Source organism: Pelodiscus sinensis, chromosome 1 (genome assembly GCF_052426305.1).
Source record: "Pelodiscus sinensis isolate ZL-2025 chromosome 1, ASM5242630v1, whole genome shotgun sequence".
NCBI lineage: Eukaryota > Metazoa > Chordata > Testudines > Trionychidae > Pelodiscus > Pelodiscus sinensis.
In genome coordinates, this window is record NC_143052.1 from 42,782,251 (window position 1) to 42,800,390 (window position 18,140).

The following is an 18,140-nucleotide window of genomic DNA, read 5'->3' on the forward strand; positions in this document are numbered from 1 at the left end:
ATCAAGGGAACAGAGCATTCAATGGGAGCAGAGGGAAACCATCCCGTAGTTGGGACCCTCCTCCCAGAGGATGTTGCGGTATCCTCTCGCACTGAGGATACCTCTGAGGGGGAGGGAATGCCAGTTAGGAAAAGGCAGGTGTTAGTAGTGGGTGATTCGATCGTTAGAAACATAGATAGTTGGGTTTGTGATGACCGGGAGAACCATATGGTCACTTGCTTGCCTGGTGCGGAGGTTGCGGATCTCTCGAGGCATCTAGATAGAATTATATGTAATGCTAGGGAGGAGTTGGTGTTCGTAGTACATGTAGGTGCCAATGACGTAAGGAAGGGTAGGAGAGATGTCCTGGAGGCCAAATGTAGGCTGCTAGGAAAGAGACTGAAATCCAGGACCTCTATGGTGGCATTCTCGGAAATGCTTCCAGTTCAACGCGCGTGGGCAGGCTGACCTTCAGAGTCTCAATGCGTGGATGAGATGATGGTGTAGGGGAGAGGGGTTTGGAATTATTAGGAACTGGGGACACTTTTGGGAGAGGGGGAGCCTATACAGGAAGGTTGGCTCCACCTAAACCAGGGTGGAACCAGACTGCTGGCACTAAACATTAAAAAGGCCGTAGAGCAGTTTTTAAACTAAGAGATGGAGGAAAGCCGATTGGTGTGGAGATGCACGTAAATCGGAGGGAGACTTCTCTTAGAGGAGAATCCATTGATAGAGATTCTCTAAGCTGTAGTCAGAAAGAGAGGAAGAGAGAGGGCAAACCATGGGCCAGAGCAAACAACCGCATACAAAGGAATCCAATGCACCAGGGAAGGACAGACAAATAAGCAGTGGCAAATTTTTAAAGTGCTTGTACACAAATGCTAGGAGTCTGACTAATAAGATGGGTGAACTAGAGTACCTCATATTAAATGAGGAGATTGACGTACTAGGCATCACTGAAACCTGGTGGAATGAGGAAAATCTGTGGGACACAATCATACCGGGATATAAAATATATAGAAAGGATAGAGCAGGCCAGGTGGGTGGTGGAGTGGCACTGTATGTAAAAGATAATGTAGAAACAAACAAAATAAAAATATTAAGTGAATCAACATGTTCAATAGAATCGCTATGGATAGTAATTCCATGCTCCAATAATAAGAAATTAGCAGTAGGGATATATTACCGACCACCTGACCAGGACAGCGATACTGACATTATTTTGCCTCTCTAATCTCCCTCAGCATTTCAAAGAACTCTATAATAATGAGGGATTTTAATTACCCCCATATTGACTGGGTACATGTCACCTCAGGAAGAGAAGCGGAGATAAAATTTCTCAATGGCTTAAATGACTGTTTCTTGGAGCAGCTGGTGCAGGAACCCACAAAGGGAGAGGCAATTCTCGATTTAGTCCTGAGTGGAGCACAGGATCAGGTCCAGGAAATAACCATTACAGGACCGCTTGGGAATAGTGACCATAATATAATAACATTCAACATTCCTGTGGTGGGAAGAACACCTCAGCAGTCCAGCACCCTGGCATTTAATGTCAAAAAAGGGAATTACACAAAAATAAGGAGGTTAGTTAAACAGAAATTAAAAGGCACAGTAACTAGAGCCAAATCCCTGAAAGCTGCATGGAAACTTTTTAAAGACACCATAATAGAGGCCCAACTTAAATGTATACCCTGAATTAAAAAACATAGCAAGAGACCTAAAAAAGAGTCGCCGTGGCTTAACCACCATGTAAAAGAAGCAGCGAGGGACAAAAAGGTATCTTTTAAGAAGTGGAAGTCCAATCCTAGTGAGATAAATAGAAAGGGACATAAACACTGTCAAATCAAGTGTAAACATGTAATAAGAAAAGCAAAAAAAGATTTTGAGGAACAGCTAGCCAAAAACTCAAAGAAATAACAAAATGTTTTTAAGTACATTAGAAGCAGGAAACCTGCTAAAAAACCTGTGGGTCCCCTAGATGATTGAGCTATAAAAGGAGCAATCAAGGAAGATAAAGCCATTGCGGAGAAACTAAATGATTTCTTTGCTTCAGTCTTCACGGCTGAGGACGTTGGGGAGATTCCCAAATCTGCACCATCCTTTGTGGGTAATGAATCTGAGGTACTGTCCCGGATTGAAGTGTCATTAGAGGAGGTCTTAGAACAAATAGAAAAACTTAATGTTAACAAATCTCCGGGACCGGATGGCATTCATGCAATGGTTCTAAAAGAACTCAAATGGGAAATTGCTGAACTATTATCTGTGGTTTGTAACCTATCCCTTAAATCGGCTTCTGTACTTAATGACTGGAAGGTAGCCAACGTGACACCAATATTTAAAAAGGGCTCTAGAGGCGATCTGGGCAATTACAGACCGGTAAGTCTAACTTCAGTACCGGGCAAATTAGTCGAAACAATAGTAAAGAATAAAATTGTGAAGCATGTAGAAAAACATAATTTGTTGGACAAAAGTCAACATGGTTTCTGTAAAGGGAAATCCTGTCTTACTAATCTGATAGAGTTCTTTGAAGGGGTTAACAAACATGCAGACAAGTGGGATCCAGTAGATCTAGTATACTTAGATTTTCAGAAAGCCTTTGACAAGGTCCCTCACCAAAAGCTCTTGTGTAAATTACATGGCCATGGGATAAGAGGGAAGGTCCTTTCTTGGATTGAGAACTGTTTAAAAGACAGGAAACAAAGGGTAGGAATAAAAGGTAAATTTTCTGAATGGAAAGGGATAACTAGTGGTGTCTCCTAAGGGTCAGTCCTAGGACCAATCCTGTTCAACTTATTTATAAATGATCTGGAGAAAGGGGTAAGCAGTGAGGTAGTAAAGTTTGCAGATGATACCAAACTGTTTAGGATAGTCAAGACAGAAGCAGACTGTGAGGGACTCCAAGACGATCTCACCAAACTAAGTTATTGGGCAACAAAATGGCAAATGAAATTAAATGTGGATAAGTGTAAAGTAATGCACATCGGGAAAAATAACCCCAACTATACGTACAGTATGATGGGGGCTAATTTGGCTACGACAAATCAGGAAAGAGATCTTGGAGTTATCGTGGACAGTTCTCTGAAAACTTCCACACAGTGTGCAGCGACGATCAAAAAGGCAAATAGGATGCTAGGAATTATTAAGAAAGGGATAGAAAATAAGACCCAGAATATCTTACTGCCCCTGTATAAAACTATGGTATGCCCACATCTTGAATACTGTGTACAGATGTGGTCTCCTCATGTCAAAAAAGATATTTTGGCCTTGAAAAGGGTTCAGAAAAGGGCAACTAAAATTATTAGGGGTTTGGAACGGATCCCATATGAGGAGAGGTTAAAGTGACTGGGACTTTTCAGTTTAGAAAAGAGGAGACTGAGGGAGGATATGATAGAGGTATATAAAATCATGAGTGGTGTGGAGAGGGCCAATAAAGAAAAGTTATTTTTTTAGCTCCCTAAATAGAAGAACTAGTGGACACCAAATGAAATTAATGGGTAGCTGGTTTAAAACTAATAAAAGAAAGTTCCTCTTCACATAGTGTGTAGTCAACCTATGGAACTCCTTGCCAGAGGAGGCTGTGAAGGCTAGGACTATAATAGAATTTAAAGAGAAACTAGATAATTTCATGGAGGTTAGGTCCATAAAAGGCTATTAGCTAGGGGATAAAATGGTGTCCTTGGCCTGTGTTTGTCAGAGGCTGGAGAGGGATGGCAGGAGACAAATCGCTTGATCATTGTCTTCGGTCCACCCTCTCTGGGGCACCTGGTGCTGGCCACTCTCGGCAGACAGGATACAGGGCTAGATGGACATTTGGTCTGACCCAGTACGGCCCTTTTTATGTTCATATGTAATGTGATAGAGAACAGGAAGAAGGAGTAGGAGGAGAAAAGCTTTAGCAACCCCATAACACTTGCACTAATTAAGAGAGAATTTGTAACAAGTTTAAGAACAGAACACTAGATATAGTGGCAATTAGCCCTAAATTTAGAAATGCAAAAGAGAACATATTATGAACCAGGTGTCACAGTCACATGGCATTGTCTTAGACCTAGTTAAAACAAAAGACAGGACTATGCAGCACTTTAAAGACTAACAAGATGGTTTATTAGGTGATGAGCTTTCGTGGGCCAGACCCACTTCCTCAGATCTATATGTGGAAGAAAATTGGCACAACCATATATACCAAAGTGATACAATCAAAAAAAGGGAACACATATAAAAATGACGAATCAGGTTTAATATTTTTATGTGTTCTCTTTTTTTTTATTGTATCACTTTGGTGTATATATGGTTGTGCCAATTTTCTTCCACATATTGATCTGAGGAACTGGGTCTGGCCCACGAAAGTTCATCATCTAATAAACCATTTTGTTAGTCTTTAAAGTGCTGCATAGTCCTGTCTTTTGTTTCAGCAAGACCCAGACTAACACGGCTGCATCTCTATCACTATTAGACCTAACTAGTCCCTTTCAAGTGCACCCTTCTGCTATCATTACACTTCTCCAGAAGTACCCACATGGTTCAGCCATTCTAGAACTGGATTTCTGCATGGCAGTCCCCTCCAGTTCCCATCAGGCCTGAATGAGCTTAGCACTTGTCAGAATCTCCATTTGAGAGCTTGAGACAGGATAGGTTTGCAGTGACACAGCAACAGCATCTTCAGAACATTAGCATTATTTATTCATTCTTGCAGAAAGAGATTAAAAAAAATCACTTTCCATGAGAGTTTGGCTTAGAAGCCCAAGAAAAAAAATTATGCTCACCTGATCAAATAGCAGATATTATACCATTTGATCAATCCCAACTGAGCCAGCTCATTTCAAATTGTGTGATTCAGGTTTTGAGTAGCAAACCAAGAAGTAATTTTGATAATACTCATTTAAAAAATTAAATACCATCAACATGACATTCTGTGATCCCAAAATAGGCATAATTAATCAAATTATTTGTTACAAGAATGAATATTCAAGATGCAAAGTGTATAGACATGATAAGGTGGCTGTCTGATATTGAATTGTTCTGTTGTAACTTGTGCTTACCATATTGATTAATTTCAGTTAAAAGAGCATTAATTTCCTGTCTGACAGTAGTTTGATGCCCTTCATGTATTAGACTGGTAGCGTCAAAGCACTTCTTCATGATGTAGTAGCCATAAAGATGTAATAACTGTGTCAAGACACGTTGGTATAAAAGTGTGAGGAAACTAGCACTGTATGTATTCTGAGGATACAGGCCAAGAGCTGTCAGTGTATCCCCTTTGAGTAGCATGCTTACAAGACTTCACATGGAGTATGTGCTAAATAAAAAAGCCTGTTGGCAAAAATATTAATACATTACTGGTTGAAAAATGCAGAATTATCTTTGTGAAAATATTCAACAAAAAAGCAGATCAAAATTTTGAATTGTTGATATTTCAGTAATTTTATAATATGGTGAAAAAATAAGCTTTGCAAACCTTTAATGATACTGAGTTTTTTTTCAGGCATTTCTACCAATGCTTATTACTTTTCATAATTTTGAAATTGCATTGTTGGATTTGTGTGCAGATTTGAATATTATACTCAAGAATATAAAAAAGCAATCCGCTTGTGTCTTAACTATGAAACAGATGATTAAATTCTGCACATACTTATTACAGGAGCTCCTTCATTCTTCATCCTCCTCCTTAGTTTTATCAGCGGTTGACAGTCAGGCAATCAGTCATCTTCTGGATTATCTTCAAGAATCAGTGGATTGGAAACTAACCAACTTAGATGAGGTTGAGATATCTAAGCTGGAAGTGGACACATCCAAGCCCAACATATTTGTGGTAAAGCTACAGCCAATCAAAAGGTATTGTGTGTGTTGCAGTAAAGAATTGAATGAACATTTCTGAATACAGGATTTTCAAGCCTTCTTGCAAATGCCATGTGCATTAACCATGGCTACGTCTAGACTTCAAGCCTCTTTCGAAAGAGGCTTTTTCGAAAAATGTTTTCACAAAAGCCTCTTTCGAAAAAGAGCATCTAGACTACAACCAGTACTTTTGAAAAAGCAAGCCCGTTTTTCGAAAGAGAGCACCCCGGCAGTCTGGATGCTCTCTTTTGAAAAAGCACAGTTTGCATTACATAGTGACATTTTCGAAAGAGCACTTTCGAAAAAAGGCGTTGTGCCTCGTAAAACGAGGTTTTCTGTGGTGAAAAAACTGCCGTGTTCTTTTGATTTACTTTTGAAAGAATGCAGCAGCAGTCGAGACACAGAGAATGTTTTTTTGAAAAGACCACTTTTTTCGAAAAAACCTGTAGTCTAGACATACCCTATGTGTATTAAGACCCAGATTTTTAAATGTATTTAGACATTACTGTGCTCTGTGTTGCAACACCTTTGGAATCCTAAATGTTATTTTCAAAAAGGATTTAGGCACTTAGGAGTCTGAATCACACTGGCAATGAAACGATTGAGTGCTTGAATCCCTTTTGAAAATTGGATTTAGGATCCTAAATCAGTTAGGTGTTATAATGTTGAGCACAGCAATGCTCAAAAACTTTAAAAAAACCTGTGCCTATGAACATGGGATTACAGGAGTAAGAAAGCTATCAAATATGTTGCCCTAAATATACACTCTGTATTTTCACATTTACCAATGACAATATTTGAATGGTGTAGAGAAGGTCAGTCCAGTTTTATCTGTGTCACCTGGAACATCTAATGAAATTAAATGGTAATATTTTTATAACTTATAAATGGAATTATTTTATGCAACACATAACTAACTTTGGATTCACTGCCATAAGGTTTTCTAATGTTTAAGAACCTAGCAGAATTATAAAAAGAATGGGATGTTGAGATCAATCTTAGATACATTAGACAGGATAATGAAATTATAAATATTAAATAAAATATAAATTATACAATGTTAAAGGAAATTATACAATTATTCGTACTTGTATACGCCATCTTTTCTCTGCTGGGACTAGGGAAAGTCTCTTCATAGGCATGTTATTGCATGATTGATAGTTCTGGATAGTTTTACATCTCTCTCTGGTAAAGAGCGCTATTGGAAATAGGATACTGAACTATTCTGGACCATTCTCTTGAGCTGGAATAGCAATCTATATATTTCTATGTTTCTGTTTCAACAAAAAGCCACAAAGTTTATGGACAGTCTTATCAGGTGCTGTCAGCATTCCTGTTAGGTGCTTTATTTCAATATAGTTATACAAATCATTGAGTTTGACAGGACTTTGATTATTTATTTAATCTGATAACTTTTTCTATTGTCAACTTCACCACCACTTGACATGTCTCTAACTAGCATTTCCATTCTCTTTCAAGTGTCAGCAGTGATAAATTACTGTAAAAATTTCTGTCATTGATGTCATGAGAGGAAAGCGCACATGGAAATGCTTTTAAACATAAAAGTAAATTGTTCAGGTGAAAAATCAAATGTTACATTGAAATGTATTTTGTGGGAGTGGCTATTTTGCATCTGAGCTCATTGGAATCTACCCTGTAATATTTTCAAACCTTTGAGCATTTTCTTTTACATTTATAGCTCTTGGAATTGCGTACGATAAAGCAAATAGTTTGAAGCTGATGCTAAAATGTTGCAAACCACACTGCAAGACATTGAGGTCACCATGAAGCAACTTTAAAATTATTCAAGAAAGCTAATGGCACAGTAGGGTGCATTAGGAGGAGCATTGCCAGCAGATCTAGAGAAATGATTATTCCCCTTTATTCAGAGCTAGTAAGCTCACATCTAGAGCATTGTGTCGAATACTCCTTTCTCCCATTACAGAAAGGATGTGGACGCACTGGAGAAGGTCCAGTGGAGGGCAACAAAAATGATTAAAGGGTTGGAACACATGATTTATGAGCAGAGGATGAGGGATTTGGGCTTATTTTGTCTACAGAAGAGAAGAGTGAGGGGGGATTTGATAGCAGCCTTTAATTACTTGAAGGGGGGTTCCAAAGAGGATGAGAGAGATTGTTCTCAGTAGTGACAGATGACAGAACGAGGAGCAATGGTCTCATGTTACAGTGGGAAAGGTCTAGGTTGGATATTAGGACTATTTCACTAGGAGGGTGGAGAAGCACTGGAATGAGTTACCTAGGGAGGTGGCAGAATCTCCATCCCTAGAGGTTTTTAAGTCCTGGCTTGACAAAGCCCTGGCTGGGATGATTTAGTTGGGCTTAGTCCTGCTTTGGGACAATAACCTCCTGAGGTCTCTTCCAACCCTGTGATTCTGTGCTTCTATGATTCTCTTATTTGTGATGTGGAATTTTGCTTATTGCTGTGCCCTAAAGGCCAATTTTTGCCTGCCCTGTGCAAAGGGGGGAAGCAGATGCTGGGTAGTCCCTTCTCACCTTAGTGGACCTGCAAAGGAAGCAGCTATAATTCAGTTTGCTACACTGAGGAACACTGCCAGCAGCATTAGGGACCCTAGAAGAAGCATGTTTAGGCACAGTGAAGATACCTGTCCTGCTTGCAACATAAACCATCAAGCACTATCCCAAAGACTACAGCCAGAGATTATGCCACACTCTTGTAAAGAAGCTCAGGAACCACCTTATCAGCATTCTATATGTAACCCTTCTGCCAGGTAGCGTCGGCAGCAGCCATGGCTGAGTTCAATATCTAGGGGTTCCTTTTCATCCATCTCACACAGACCTGGGTCAAGCCTCCACCCAGTAGCTCTGGGAAATTCACACAACATCCCTGGGTGTCTCTGGGAGGCAATGATTCCCCACTCATAAGCACAGAGTCTGAATATAGAAAAGAAACCTTTAACAAAAGGGGAGGGAAGTAACGTGGCATTAATTTGGGAAACCACCACAAAAAAAGTTCATAACCAAAACTACGATTAAACATCCCAGCTCAAATGGATTGATCAGTGTCCTTTGCCTCTCAGGCCCACAAGTCCAGCAATGTAAGTGTCTCATTCACATGCCCAAACTTTCTCTGTACCCCACTCACAGTTGCTGCCCTTGGTCAGGGCAGATAAGAGCTCAGGGATGATTTTCAGAGCTCATCTCCCACCCTTGGGCGGGTGGGGATAGGCAGCATCTCACCCATTCTGTTGGCCACTCACCATTGCTCCTGCCAGCTGCTCCCGCCAGCCATCCTGCTGGCCACCTTGCTGGCTGCCTACTCCTGCAAGCCGCCTCGCTGATGACCTCTTGCTGCTTTTACCAGCCTCCTCCATCCGCTCCCACCAGCCGCCCTGCTGACTGCCTGCCGCTGTTCCTACTGGCCGGCCGCTGGCCGCTTCCACTAACCACCCTGCTGGCCACCTGCTCCTGCTTCCACGATAGGTCTAGTTCTGGGCCAAACCTAGTGATTTCAGCTCTTTGTCAGTTTCTCCGTGATTTCAGCTCTTGGCCTGCCACCTAGGCTGACCAAAAGATTCCAGCTGCCACTGAAGTAATATTTCAAAATAACAAAGACTCCTTATGGAGTTTGTTTTAGGTCCTAAGGAGCTTATGTCAAACATGACATAATGAGAGGGATAAAATTTAATTTACTGACAAGAGGAGAGTAGGATCAGGTTAATTCCAATAGTGTGGCTTGTTGGTGTGGGGAATTTAGAAGCTTGATGGAGCAAAGAAGTTTGGGTTTTTCAGTTGACTAGCTTCTTGTGGGCTTTGCAGAAGGAAAAAAATGGATTTTAATGATGGATTGAATAAGGAAGGAGTAGTGGCTTTTCAGAGCAGCAAAGGAAGGGCTCTCCAAAATGATCTTTAACTCATTACATTTATTGACAATTATTCTGGTCTATGCAATATCTTAATTATCTTTTCTTTTTTTGTATAGATTAAATGGAATTTCTACTGCAAAGGCTTTCACTGAAAATGGTAAGCAAGCTATCACTATATCCAGTGTTTCATGATTTTGCCCTGTTTTCCTGAGTGCATGCTATATCTTGTAGTGACTCCCAACAGTTGATATGATACTATTACTAGTTCTTTAGGATTCTATCAATCTGTGTGCACCTATATTACATGTCTGTAGCCAATCCTAGCATTTAGGCACTGACAATCTGATCTAATGTCTACCTGAATCAATGGAAGTCTGCCAATCGACTTCACTGAATCAAGACCTAACAATGACTGGTCTTTTTGTGATCGATATTGTGAATTCCATCTGTCCTTTAGTGATAATCCTCTGCTCACAATGCCTCCCATTTACTTCTATAAATTTTAGCCCCCCCCTCCCGATCCATATGTTTGTACATTACAGTGCACACATATAAATAGGTGGGGTCTGGCTCAAGTAAGAGTAAGAGGGAGAGAAGTAACATGGTAAGAGTGAGGTAAAATGAAACACGTGATTGAAAAGATTGAAATATACTTCTCTAGCCTCTGCAAAACGATAACGGGGCAGCTCAAAGAGTGCTTGATTTTAAGTTTAATTTTTATTGGTTCTCTAGACAACACACAGAGTGAATGTTAAGGGGTGCATCAGTGCACACATTTTTGTATTAAAACCTTTTTTTTTCTACGGTATGTAAGCTAGATGTAAAAAATTACTACATGCAAATAGACAGTCTTCTTTTTCTCGGGATTTTAACTTGGGCTCCAAATTATTTGTATTATGAGACTTATAAATAATTGTTGGGCAACCTCATGGTCACCAGTAATTGCACACACAAACAAGTCATTACTGTTGATGGCTAAGTGGCTATACAATGTGCTTGCAATTATATGTGACCCAGGAACTGCAGCACTACAATCAGGGGCAGCTATTTGAAAACCAGAACACCTTAGTTCTGGAGTTAATGTTGCTTTGTTTTTTCATAGAACAAAGTGAATTTGGTTTTTAAATAGAAATTAACTGGCTCTCTGTCTCTGAATTCTCTGAGAGGCTATGGTAACATCACCAGCTGAAAAAAGCACAAAACATGAGACAGCTAGGAGCTTGACAATCTGCCAAGTGGGGACTGTCAGGCTGTGTCTACACTGGGCCACTTATTCCGAAAAAGTGGCTGCTTTTCCGGAATAAGCTGTGAACTGTCTACACTGGCCTCTTGAATTTCCGGAAAAGCAGTGACGATTTACTGTAAGAAATCAGCTGCTTTCCCGGAAAAACTATGCTGCTCCCGCTCAGGCAAAAGTCCTTTTTCTGGAAAACTGTTCCAGAAAAGGGCCAGTGTAGACAGCACAGTAGTCTTTTCCGGAAAAAAGCCCAGATTGCGAAAATGACGATCGGGGCTTTTTTCCGGAAAAGCGCGTCTACATTGGCCACAGACACTTTTCCGGAAAAAGGGCTTTTCCAGAAAAGCAGCCTGCCAATGTAGACGCTCCTTTTCCGGAAAAACTGAAAACGGAATAGTATTCCGTTTTAAGCAGTTCCGGAAATTCATGCCAGTGTAGACACAGCCTCGGAGTGTAGCACTCACTGGTTACACCCCTTGCAATCATTCCTATTCTGGAACTGAAGAGGTGATGTAGGAGTTGGCTATGCCCAGTCGATGTGTATTAGGGATTCACTGGTCCAGGGAAGGAATGGCTAGTTCCTGCTCGCTTTACATAGATGACCAGCAGAAGCTAGGCCTTGGCCTGCATTTCAGTTGTGCCATCAGCTATATAAAAGTAGAAATAGATGCTGGCTCCTCAATTCTTGACACCACTTCAGCTCTTTTGGTTATTTTGTCAGCCAGGGTGATGCCAAAGTGCTGCTGAATAAGTCCTGAAAATGTCAGTAACAGTGAATTTAAACTTGAAAAATGAAAAGTTACTGAACTGCTGATTTAAAAAAAAGGGGGGGGGGGAGAAATCCCACTGAAGGTCTGTAGAATTGATGGGCCAAAATCATATAGGAATCTTGCTTTGCTGTTCCATCAACTGCTTTAGATGAAGCACCCCCATTACAGCTTTCTAAATAATGCATTCCATGATCCAGCAAATCTGTTTAGTATTGGCTGCACAACGCTACCCATTTGCCAGCTATTCCTGCTGTCCGGAGACCTCTTGAGGTCACAGTTCCTTGCAAGGTCATTAATTATTTGTATATATTATTTACTGACAATTGATAGCTACTATTTGGTGTTTGGACCAATAACAAAAAATACCATTTGTCTCATCTTTGTAACATGACAAGAATGTTGTAACCCAATTAATATTGTGTATTGTTTCTGACAACGCCAACAGTAAAATGAGAAAAAACGCTGCAGTCCTGTAGCAGTGTTTAGCAACTCTATCTAAAAGCCTTGTATACATGTCACAGTAAATTCTTTACTTTCCTCCCAGAGGCGTACACAGAAAGATCTGCTGACAAGGGGAGGGGCAAAAGGGACAATTGCCCTAGGGCCAGTGATTCAAAAGGGCCTGGTGCTCTCAGCTATTGCTATCACAACTGGGGCAGCAACTGTGGCAGCAGCTGAAGCCACGGGCCCTTTAAATTGCTGCCGAGTGCCATGGAAGGTGTGGTGGGTAAAGGGGCCAGTCCTCGGTACTGCCTGGAGTGTGTCAGGCCCCTCTACCCACCAAGCCTTCCATGGCACTCCTTGAAGAGTTTATCATCTAAGAAACTTTCATAAAGATTGTTTAGAAGAAATGGATATTGTGTGTCGTTTTTTTTCTTTTTTGTATAAGGTGAATTGTAGTCTTTATCAAACATTCTAGCCTGAGTGTGTTCACGTGACAACATCTCTGAATAAACAGAATGCCTCTAGACTTTTCTGAAAGGCAAAAGTCATTGATATTCTTGGTAGCTATAGCTACGCTTGTCTCCTTGTTCAGTGAAATACTAAATAATAGGTTATTATCTCAGAAGTTCTTTGATTATCTTAAATGAGACAAATACACATGCATTTATCTAGTATTATACCTGCTGAAATGGGAACTAAAACTGTTGGGGTTTTTTAAAGTGAAACTGCTGCCTGTGCCTACCGCATACAAATCATCAGGATGTAATTTTTCAGATCTCCTAGACAAATATATGGTATGTAAATAGTCATTAATGTTGCTGGTAAAAGTGTGTGTGTGTGTGTGTGTGTGTGTATGTGTGTGTTTATAGGAGATAAAGTTTGGTCATCATTTTAAAAATAACACCTTTTAAAAGCCACCATTCTTGACTGAAATCATTATTGTCTTAGCTGTACAAACTTGACAAAATCTAGCTGAAAAACAGTTATTTCCATTTTCACCAAAGCTGCTAAGTGTGAAGGCACAATTTCACTAAATAGAAGACATTAAAAAGGTAATAAAATGGGAGCAAATGCTGATAAATGAAAATTAAATTCAGTTACTGTAGCTTCTCCACTTTGAATCCATATGAGAAGCCTGCTTGTCTGCGTTGTGAAATATTCATTTATCAGAAAGGTTTGCTTAGTAGATATGAAGTAGCAAAGGTACTGAGACAGGAAATTTTAGCCCACTGACTGACTTCTCTGTCAATCACACCAAAAAAGCTAATTTTTTACTGAGATCCACCACTAGTGTCCTTTGTCTTATGTAGTTTTTTCTTAGCATTTTCAGCTACATGTTGGTAAATCTTAGATAAGCTGTAAATTATCATAATTATGTATAATTGTATGAATGATGGATTCTTTGGATTTCCTTACTGAAAATGTCTGCAAAACTATGACAAGACACTGACTTTGGAAAACTAGGTAAAGGTTGGACTTCCCAAAACCAGGACTCTGTCATCTGGCAACATTCATGTTCCAGCAGGGCCATTGGTGTTCCTGGACCAGGGAGTCCAGGCTGGGAGCTCTAGTGGCAAGAAGGCTGACTGCTTTGAGTCTGGCAGGGCTGGGACCAGCGCCAGAGCCTCAGTAGTGCAGCAAGGGCCATGGCAGCCCCAATAACAGGGCTGGGGATGTGGCATTGGGGATGTGGCATTAACAGCAGCTATAGTAGCGGGACCAGAGCTAGACACAGCAGCCTCGGCAGCCCTGATAGAGGGTTCAGGGGGCCAGAGACACAGCAGCTCTGATAGCAGGGCTGGGGCCAGGACAGTTCAGGTTGCCAAGGCTGCAGCAGCGTGACAGCCTGAAAAGGGGGGGGGTAATTGGAGCTGGCAGCAAGGAGGGAATCTAGTCTAGGGAGCTGGTAGCAGGGAACCTTCTGTGGTTTGGCAAATTCCCTCATTAGGGATTGGTCGGGTCTTGAGGGTGCTGGACCAGAGAGGTCCAACCTGTACTTTGTAATGATTCCTCCATGTATAACCATATGGTTATATGACTTGGCTTATCATCTTTTCTCAAAGGGTATGTCTACACTACAAAGTAAATTCGAACTAACAGCCGTTAGTTCGAATTAACTTTAATAGCGACTATACATGCAAACCGCTATTTCGAATTTATTTCGAACTAGCAGAGCGCTTAATTCGAACTAAGTAAACCTCATTCTACAAGGAGTAACGCCTAGTTCGAATTAAGTAGTTCGAATTAAGGGCTGTGTAGCCATTTAATTCGAACTAGCTGGAGGCTAGCCCTTCCCAGGTTCCCCCTGGTGGCCACTCTGGGCCAAACCAGGGAAACTCCTCTCCTCTCCTCTCCTCTCCCCGAGCCCCAGGGCCCTTAAAGGGGTAGACTCTGGCCAGACGGCACTTGCCAGAGCCAGCCCTGCCAGCAGTTGCTGCCCCTGACCCAGTGGCCCAGGATGAGCCAGATAGCCAGTGACAGGCAGCCGTCCCCCAGGACCCAGGGACCAGCCAGGTGATGTCGCACGCCCTCCTGGACTAGTGCAGAGGTCATGGACCTCATTGAGGTTTGGGGGCAGGCCCCCAGCATCCATGATCTCCACACTAGGAGGAGGAACGTGGCTGTCTACTGCCGCATAGCGGCCAGCATGGCCTGAAAGGGCCACAGGCGCACCCAGGAGCAGGTGCGCCTGAAAGTTAAACAGCTGCAGCAGGCGTATGCCAGGGCCACCAGGGGTGCGCCACGGCAGGGGCTGCCACCTGCCCCTACTTCCCAGCCCTTGACCAACTCGTGTGGGGCAGGGCAGTCTGCACCAGCCTGGGAGGCAGCGTGCCAGGACCGGAAGGCCCTGACCTGGGTGCACCAGAGGGGCCACCGCCAGCTGTTCCGGCACCAAAGTCAGCAGGGTTGGCCAGGGAGGCCATACCGGGTAAGTGCCAGCACTGTCCCCTGCCCGGGGAGGGAGACCAGGGACTGAGCGCGTGGGCTGTGCCTCCCATGGATCACGCAGCCACCTGTGCACTTGCGAGCATGTACCATGCCACCCTTGGGCAGGTGGCTCCAGCTGCGTGACACCCAGGTGCCGTGGCTCAATAGGCGCATGCATGTGTGAAGAGACCTGACACGCTCCCGACCCGGGGTGGGACCCAGCAAGACGCCCCCTCTACACAGAGGCAGGGGATATCTCCCCCCAACCCCGGCCACACAATACACAGCACAGGGGCATGGGTGTGGTCTTGGGGCAGCTCCCAGTCCCTGGGAGAGCCAGCCATCCTGACCATGGCCTCTGTGCAATCACAGCGGCTCTTACGGTGCAGGTCACAGTCGCCATCACGTCGCAGGGCGGGGCTGGGCAATATTCACTGTGTCCCCAGGGAGAACTGACCACTCCTCTTCTTTCTCTACAGCTGCACCAGCTGCTTGTGCAGGTCACATCACCCCACCCGGGACATGCTCCCACACCAGCAGCCTGCTCTGGACCACCACCACACAGCAGGAGTACTGGGACCAGTACCTGGGGGCCCTGCGAGCCCTGCACTGCACCATTGAGGCCTGGATGCGGGAAGACCTGCAGCTCCGCCGGGAGCAGCTTGTGGAGGACCGAGCAAGGAACTGTCATCTGTAGGCCCTGATGCAGAGCATGGTGCCCTGTGCCGGTCCAGTGCCTGCTGCCCCCCCCCCCCCCAATGACTGTCCCTCCTCCCTCTCCTGCCCCCTCCCACCTCTTCCTCCTCAATCTCCACACCCCCCCCACCTCAACCTCTGGACCCTCCTCCCCATCCTCCCATGGATGCCGAGGCGTCCTCCCTCACCGTGCTGGGAGGCGGTTGGCCCGGCGAGACCCCCACCCCAATCCCTGAGCTTCTCCTCTCCCTTCTTCCCCTTGCTTTCCCCTTCTAGCTCCCTCCTCCCAGTTTTCTCCCTCCCCTCTTGCACCCTCTCTCCTGCCCTTTCCTGCCTTCTTTCCCCCGTCTCCCCAGAGTTTCATTCCCCCTCCCCAGTTGTGTTAAATAAAGACAGTTTCTATTTTTGAAAATACATGTCTTTTATTTGACATCAGGAAGTAGGGGCTAGGGAAGGGTAAGTGGAAGGACAAGAGGGAGGAATGGGGCACAAGCCCCCACAGACCGGAGAGACTGTTAGTGCTTCTCAGGGTGGAAGCTCTCCCGCAGGGCCCCCTGGATCCTAACATCCCCTTGATGGTCCTCCCAGATGGCAGCCTTCAGACAGTGCAGCCAGGCTGCCGGCAACATGTCCACGAGATGCAGCAGAGTCCCCGGGGGCAGGTCTGGTTCCATGTTGCAGAGTGCCGTGGTGTCCCGAGTGAGGGCAAGCAGAGCACTCCGAGACACAAATGCTTTGCTGTCCCTCAGCGAGGTAGACCAGCAAGCAGAGAAACCTGAGAACAGTCTGTCCGGGATGGGGAGTGGGGTCCCTTTAAGCACAGACCTCGGCTAGCCTGAGGCAGCAGCAGCCCAACACACTAAGTCCAACCCTGATGCCCTTTTGGCACTGGTTCCGGCCAGCCTTACCTTCGATTCAGGGTCCACTCAATGTGGACGTGCTATTTTGAATTAGAAAAACTCTATTTCTAATTAGTTTTTGTGTGTAGATGCATTATTTCAAATTAGTTTAATTCGAATTAACTAATTTGAATTAAGTTAATTCAAAATAGCACTGTAGTGTAGACATACCCAAAAATATTAGCAGCAGTGCTAATTAATGGCCTGCTTTTGCTCCTATTGACGTCAATAAATACCTTCCATTGACTTCATACTTAATAGGATCAGGCCCAACATTCACAAAGGCAAGTAGAATTTTTACTCTCAGTATAGTGCATATTGTGCATGTATTTTAGGTATAATAATCCTTTAATAAGTTTCCAATAATCATATGCTCTGAATGTTCTGGAGTACATTATATAATTTCTCCTTATAAACATGGTTTACTAATTCTTCAGCTTTATTTTCAATTAGCTTGTAATTTAACTAGCAGCTTTAGAGATCTTTTCCTCATTTGCTGGTGATCTTCTCTTCCTTTACTTTCCTAAAACGCCCTCTCTCAGATATTTACAAATAAGTACACTTTCTATTGTACTTCCTTCTCAATTTCAAAATCCCTCTCTTATCTGATTTGTTATCTTGTCTTGTATGGACTGTAGCTTCCTTGGGGCAGTAAATTTGTCTTACTCTCTTTTTGTAAATCCAGACTCAGCTGGAGTAGGGTGTCCAATTCAGGGCACCGCACAACTTTTAGAAAGATGTAAACAAGTGGGAGAGAATCCAAGGAAGAGCAAGAAAATAGTAAAAGCTTTCAAAAGCCTGACACGTGAGGAAAGGTTGAAAAAACTAAACCTCTTTAGAATTGAGAAGACTGAAGGGGTGGAAAATCTGATAGATATAGAGGACAAGGATCAATTGTAGCCAGGAAGACTCAGGTTAGACGTTAGGAAAAACTTGTTAACTATAAAGACATTTAAGCTCTGGAATAAGCTTCCAAGGGAGGTTGTGGAATTTCCATTACTGGAGGTTTTTAAGAACAGGTTCATAAAACATCTGTCAGGGATGGTCTGGGTTACTGAGTCCCAAGGAGCCTGGACTTCATGACATTTTGACGTTCGTTCTCACTTTATATTTCTGTTCTTCTAAATTGTCATGAAACTTGGGGGTCACATAGCTGTTTTTAAATAAGAGTACTTATAAGTTTAAATACTCATCTCTGTTGTTACTTGTATTATGATCATAGCTTAGAGTCTCAACTTAGAGTTTGGTAAGCTATATAAATGTGTATTTACAGACAAAATAATTGGAAGACTGACTACGATTCTGCAAGAACAAGGAATTCAGTTTTCAGCAATTTATACTGCAATGAGACCTTCAAGCGTGAGTAGTCTTCCGTGTCTAGAGCTGTCAATTTTATGGCATATAACAATACTTGCTAATGAATGTTTTATGAGACTTTTAGGATTGCACAAGTAAGCAGTTAGGCCTGTACAAGACTTTGTACAGAAAAATTGTTTGGATTTTCAGT

The 18,140-nt window shown here is 42.9% G+C and overlaps 1 protein-coding gene across 8 annotated transcripts in view; it reads left to right on the top strand.

The window, feature by feature from the left end:
• LOC102456381 (V-type proton ATPase subunit S1) overlaps positions 1-18,140 on the top strand; it is a 105,499-nt gene that overhangs the window by 36,178 nt on the left and 51,181 nt on the right. For all 8 annotated transcript variants that reach the window (XM_014573383.4, XM_006122587.5, XM_006122586.5 and 5 more), the window contains 3 exons: positions 5,618-5,811; positions 9,776-9,816; positions 17,907-17,992. In XM_014573383.4, coding sequence (XP_014428869.2) covers positions 5,618-5,811; positions 9,776-9,816; positions 17,907-17,992 — 321 coding nt within the window. The remainder of the gene's footprint in view (positions 1-5,617; positions 5,812-9,775; positions 9,817-17,906; positions 17,993-18,140) is intronic.